We start from the raw sequence: 5,056 nt of genomic DNA, 5'->3' as shown, positions 1-5,056 counted from the left end.
ATACATGCATTTGGCAGGCAACTAAACCTAAAGAGCCTCTCTGAACCCATAGTCAAATCACCTTAACACTTCCTAAAGAAAATATCACTTGAAGCTATGCAAGTATGTGCAGAATATACCGTAACTAGTGTTTCTGCATACTTATATATCTGAAACAATCCTTTGTATAAATTATTATAACATTATTTCTATGCATAGCTAGTAGATATTGTTTTGTGTAACCAATTTCTCTTTATAAAAGGTGATCATGTAGCTGAATTTCATACTGAGGTCTCCATTCTCGAAAACCACAAATTCCACTGAAGCCTTAGAAGTATCTGTATCAAATACTGAAGCTTATAAGTTAAGGGATACCTAAGCAAGACCATAGGTTCCCAGAACACCAGTAAACTTTTATGAGAACACTTTTTTGTACATGAAGAATAAACAAAGCTTGTTAAGGTGCATTTAGTGTTTTTAATAAGGTCAAAAGGTTGTCTCTGGAAAACATTTGGAAAAACTATCATAGACACCAGCTTCTGACTTAATTACATGCCTTTTCCACCTAACCAATTACATACGTTAGGAGACTCCACTTTACAACCTAAAGAAGGTGCTAAGGCAATCAACACTGGTGAACAAGAGACTAGCAAGACCCACTACTGCAGTGTTAATCAGAAAATCAAGTGAATCGACCATGTCTCAAAACAATCTCAAACACCCCGTGATACCCCCAAAAAGGCCAGGCTTTAGGGTCTGTTATATATGTGGAAGGGAATTCGGCTCAAAATCAATTGACATCCATGAGCCAAAATGCCTGGAGAAATGGCATATTCAAAATGAGAAATTACCAAGGAATCAAAGGAGACCAGCACCTCAGAAACCAGAAGCCCTGTCTGCTGGCAGTGCATATGATGTTGAGGCTATGAACGAAGCAGCATGGCAAAGTTCAAAAGCTCAACTTCTTCCCTGTGAAAACTGTGGCCGCAGGTTTCTGCCTGATCGTCTCGCTGTTCATCAAAGGAGCTGTAAACCAAAGCCAGGTGCCTTGGGACCCTCGAAAACACCAAGTAGTACCACCCTGGAAACTTTGTCCGAAAGCATTTCAAGCTCGTCTCAAAAAGCACAACCCAAACCCCGAACCTTAGTTTGTTACATCTGTGGAAGGGAATTTGGGACACTATCGCTTCCGATCCATGAACCAAAATGCCTAGAAAAATGGAAGATTGAAAATGACAAGTTATCAAAGAACCTTCGCAGGCCTCTCCCACAAAAACCGCAAGCCAATCAAACAGGGGGGGCCACAAGGGAAAAACAAAATGAGGCTGCCTACCAGAGCTACAAGGATCAGCTTCTACCCTGCTCTAACTGTGGCCGCACCTTTGCACCTGACAGGCTCCTTGTCCACCAGAAGAGCTGTAAGAATAAAACTACTGGTCTCAGTGTCAAGACAGTCTCCCTCACTAATGAGGTGACAAGTCAGAATAATCAAGGTACCATCAAGAAACAAAATAATGGAACCTCCTCCAAACAAGCTGAGAAGGTATAGATGGGTTTAACTTCATACTTACAATTATTTGTTGGGAAAGGGGTGGACGATGTTTGTGTTTGTTGCTTATATCTCTTTATCTGTGTTTTGCATTCAAAAACTGTTATTTCTTTTCTGGTAGCAGCAAAGTTGATTGCACTACAAATCGTGGAGTTGTGGTGCATATTATTTTGAAACATTAGTAATTAGTTCATCACAATGTGCTTGTGGACTGCTCTCACCATTCCTACTGGGTCTTCTTATTCACTTATTTTGACCAGGATGTTAAAAGGTAGATGATGAACATATTATGTGTTCAAGGGCCTGAAGGGCCCATAGCCTACTTAAAATGTAACCACTAGGGGTAGCTCTAATACCATAGGAACAACAAATAGTCTGTGTATCCTGTGCTGTTCATTTCTAGGGTCTGCATGGGGAGTAGATTGCTGTTCATACATGGTGATGACTGATAATTTCTTTAAAAGCAATGTTTTCATTCAATTTAGACAGTTAAGTATAACCATTTCACCCATTTGAAAATATGGATACAACTGCTAGGATGTTGTGTCACAGAGCTTTAGTTTCTTCTTCTTCTTCTTCTTCTTATTTTTTTTTTAAGCCAGCAATAGTAAGACGGCCAGCAACTGTTGTTTGCTACATTTGTGGACGGGAATTTGGATCCAAGTCTATTAGTATCCATGAACCACAGTGTTTGAAAAAATGGCACATTGAAAATAGCCAGTTGCCAAAGAGTCTCCAAAGAACAGAACCTAAAAAGCCTGAAGTGAGCGTGGTCACAGGTACATATATTTCAATTCACTTTTATTTCTATTTACTTTTAATTAACCAGGTGTTTTGTATAAATAAATGTGGCTTTTTAATTAGCTGTTTAATAGCTTTCATTTCAACAAGCCACCATGGTATTTCCAGGCAGTGTAATTTACACTGAGGATGACTACATGTATGTGATTATGCATTAGTACCACAATATCATTTTAATACAAATAGATGTCCTAAGAGTATACAATCCAGTTCAATTGCTGTTCAATAACATATAAAGTATTTCCTACTTTACTACAAAATCACTACAACTGACAGATGTTAAATCACTCACAATAAGGTCTCGAAACCTTGTTCAATTCTGTAGAGTTTCACACTAGCCAGAAGGTCTGGTCTGAGAAAAAAGTAGGAGGCTTGTGGTCCAGTGGTTAAATTCCCACCTCAGCCACTGACTCATTGTGTGACCCTGAGCAAGTCACTTAACCTCCTTGTGCTCCGTCTTTCGGGTGAGACGTAGTTGTAAGTGACTCTGCAGCTGATGCACACTTCACACACCCTAGTCTCTGTAAGTCGCCTTGGATAAAGGTGTCTGCTAAATAAATAAATAAATAAATAATAATAATAATAATAATAATAAAAAAAAGTATTGTATAAATATGGCTCTCGCTCTCTCTCGCTCTCTCTCTATAGCTTGAAGTGTTTGTAGAAAGCAAACTTGTTTTTGTAAGTTGTAGTTATAGCTCATTGGAGTTTATGTGGCCCATGGGGTTCAGTTCAAAAGATTTGAAAAAAAAAAAAAATAGTTTGAAGTGTTTAACTACTGGATATCACTTGAAAATATTTTCCACAAAGAATACAGTATCCTTGTCTGCAATAAAAACTGATACTGTTTTTATTTACATTTTCTAGCTACAGGCTTCTATGATCTTGAGGCACAAAACCAAGCAGCCTGGCAAAATGCCCAGGCCCAGTTGGTGCCTTGTGATATCTGTGGGCGGACTTTCCTGCCAGACAGACTGACTGTCCACCAGCGATCTTGTAAACCTCGAAAATAAAGTGGTACTACCACATACCCTTGATGAGAAATTATACAGTAGTTATTAAAGATGGATGGAAGGAAAATCTGGAAGACATAAACTGTCTTGCACATTCTGAGTTTTTTTTTTTTTTTTTTGTGTGTGTGTGAGACAGCTGTGAACATTTACAGAATTTTCCCCATTTGGCATTTGTCAGCAATTATGTCATCAACTTACTTGTTTAACTTTGCAGTACAACACAATTTATGTATTCTTTCATTGACTGAATCATTTGAAGTTTATCTTATGGGCTTTTTTTTCTAAAGATTTCTACAGTGTGTTAAATGTTTAGTTAATTGGTACTGATTTTTAAAATCAGGTATATATAACAAGTGGCTGGTTAACGGTGGTTAAAGAAAAGGGCATGTAACCAGGAGGTCCCTGGTTCAAATCCCGGCTCACTCAAGGACTCACTGTGTGACCTTGAGCAAGTCACTTAACCTCCTTGTGCTCCATCTTTCGGGTGAGATGTTGTTGTAAGTGACTCTGCAGCTGATGCATAGTTCACACACCCTAGTTTCTGTAAGTTGCCTTGGATAAAGGTGTCTGCTAAATAAACAAATAATTCATTAATAAACAAATAATATAAATACTATTTTTAAAAAAATAATGATTATGTGGGACTTATATTTAATGTATTGTACAGATGTGGTCAATATAAAAAGGACAACATATCCAAGGTAAAATTAGACAAATATTTTGGCTAGTGCCTTCAGCATGACGGACTGCAATAAATGGTGTCAGTAACATAGAGCCCCTCCCCCCTCCAACAGTATGCATGTGTCATTACCATGAAAATGTTGTTTCCCATGACCTACATCTACTGCATTATTATAGCAAATGCTTAGGCATGCAATTGTTACATCAAAGTAAGAGAAGCAGTTGCCAGGATACAGCTTTCAATAGTTCACCCACTTAGGCGACAGTACTGTAATAAATAATGAGTGCTTTCATAGTTCTGATTTTGATGAAACTGGATAGATGTATATCCTGATTGTAATGTAGAGTATGTGTAGATGACTGGAGTACTAGCCACAGACCAAAGATCTAGACAGTATTTGGTTTGTTCACAAAACTGTGGAATGGATTAATGATTGACCACCAAATTCACCTGGTTGGTTTGGAGCAGTGGAATTAAGATGAAGAGTATTCAGACAGTGTTTTTCCTTTGTTATAGAACCTTTTAATATTTTGACCAAAGCTGTATATTCTATATGTTTGTGTAAAATGGGAGTAAGTCACTTAACCTCCTTGTGCTCCGTCCTTCGGGTGAGACGTAAATGTAAGTGACTCTGCAGCTGATGCATAGTTCACACACCCTAGTCTCTGTAAGTCGCCTTGGATAAAGGCGTCTGCTAAATAAACAAATAATAAAATGCTGTAATCAAAAGTGAAATGATACAATTAAAACCAATGACTTTGTTTACATTTGACATTGATGCTACTATACAGCTATATTAGTATGAAAGTATATATGTAACAGTGCTGTATGTGATAACATTACCTTAATAAGTATAGAAGACTGTTAAATCTATTGTTTTATTGTCTCCATGTGCCAAAAAGTTCTACACTAATTCACTTTACCATCCTTTAAATGTACTTTAAAAAATACACAGTAACACATCTCTATGTACAATAAGACTGTATTGATTTTTAAATATCAAAATAAACATAATCCTATTTTATCACTACA

At 37.3% G+C, this 5,056-nt stretch overlaps 1 protein-coding gene across 2 annotated transcripts; it reads left to right on the top strand.

Annotated features, from left to right (window-relative positions):
- On the top strand, window positions 1-5,056 carry LOC117973162 (zinc finger protein 474-like). 2 transcript variants are annotated; one of them, XM_034924542.2, is made up of 3 exons: window positions 1-1,522; window positions 2,127-2,307; window positions 3,197-5,056. In XM_034924542.2, exons 1-3 carry the CDS (start codon window positions 677-679, stop codon window positions 3,340-3,342), a joined length of 1,173 nt encoding a protein of 390 aa, XP_034780433.2. In that variant the 5' UTR covers window positions 1-676; the 3' UTR covers window positions 3,343-5,056. The 2 variants fall into 2 exon arrangements, with proteins under 2 accessions (XP_034780433.2, XP_058848545.1); XM_058992562.1 differs by lacking the exon at window positions 3,197-5,056 and having other exon boundaries at window positions 2,127-2,854.

The sequence above is a fragment of the Acipenser ruthenus genome, chromosome 2, assembly GCF_902713425.1.
Source record: "Acipenser ruthenus chromosome 2, fAciRut3.2 maternal haplotype, whole genome shotgun sequence".
NCBI lineage: Eukaryota > Metazoa > Chordata > Actinopteri > Acipenseriformes > Acipenseridae > Acipenser > Acipenser ruthenus.
Note: the sequence above shows the minus strand (reverse complement) of the source record. Positions and strands in the feature narration are given on the sequence as shown.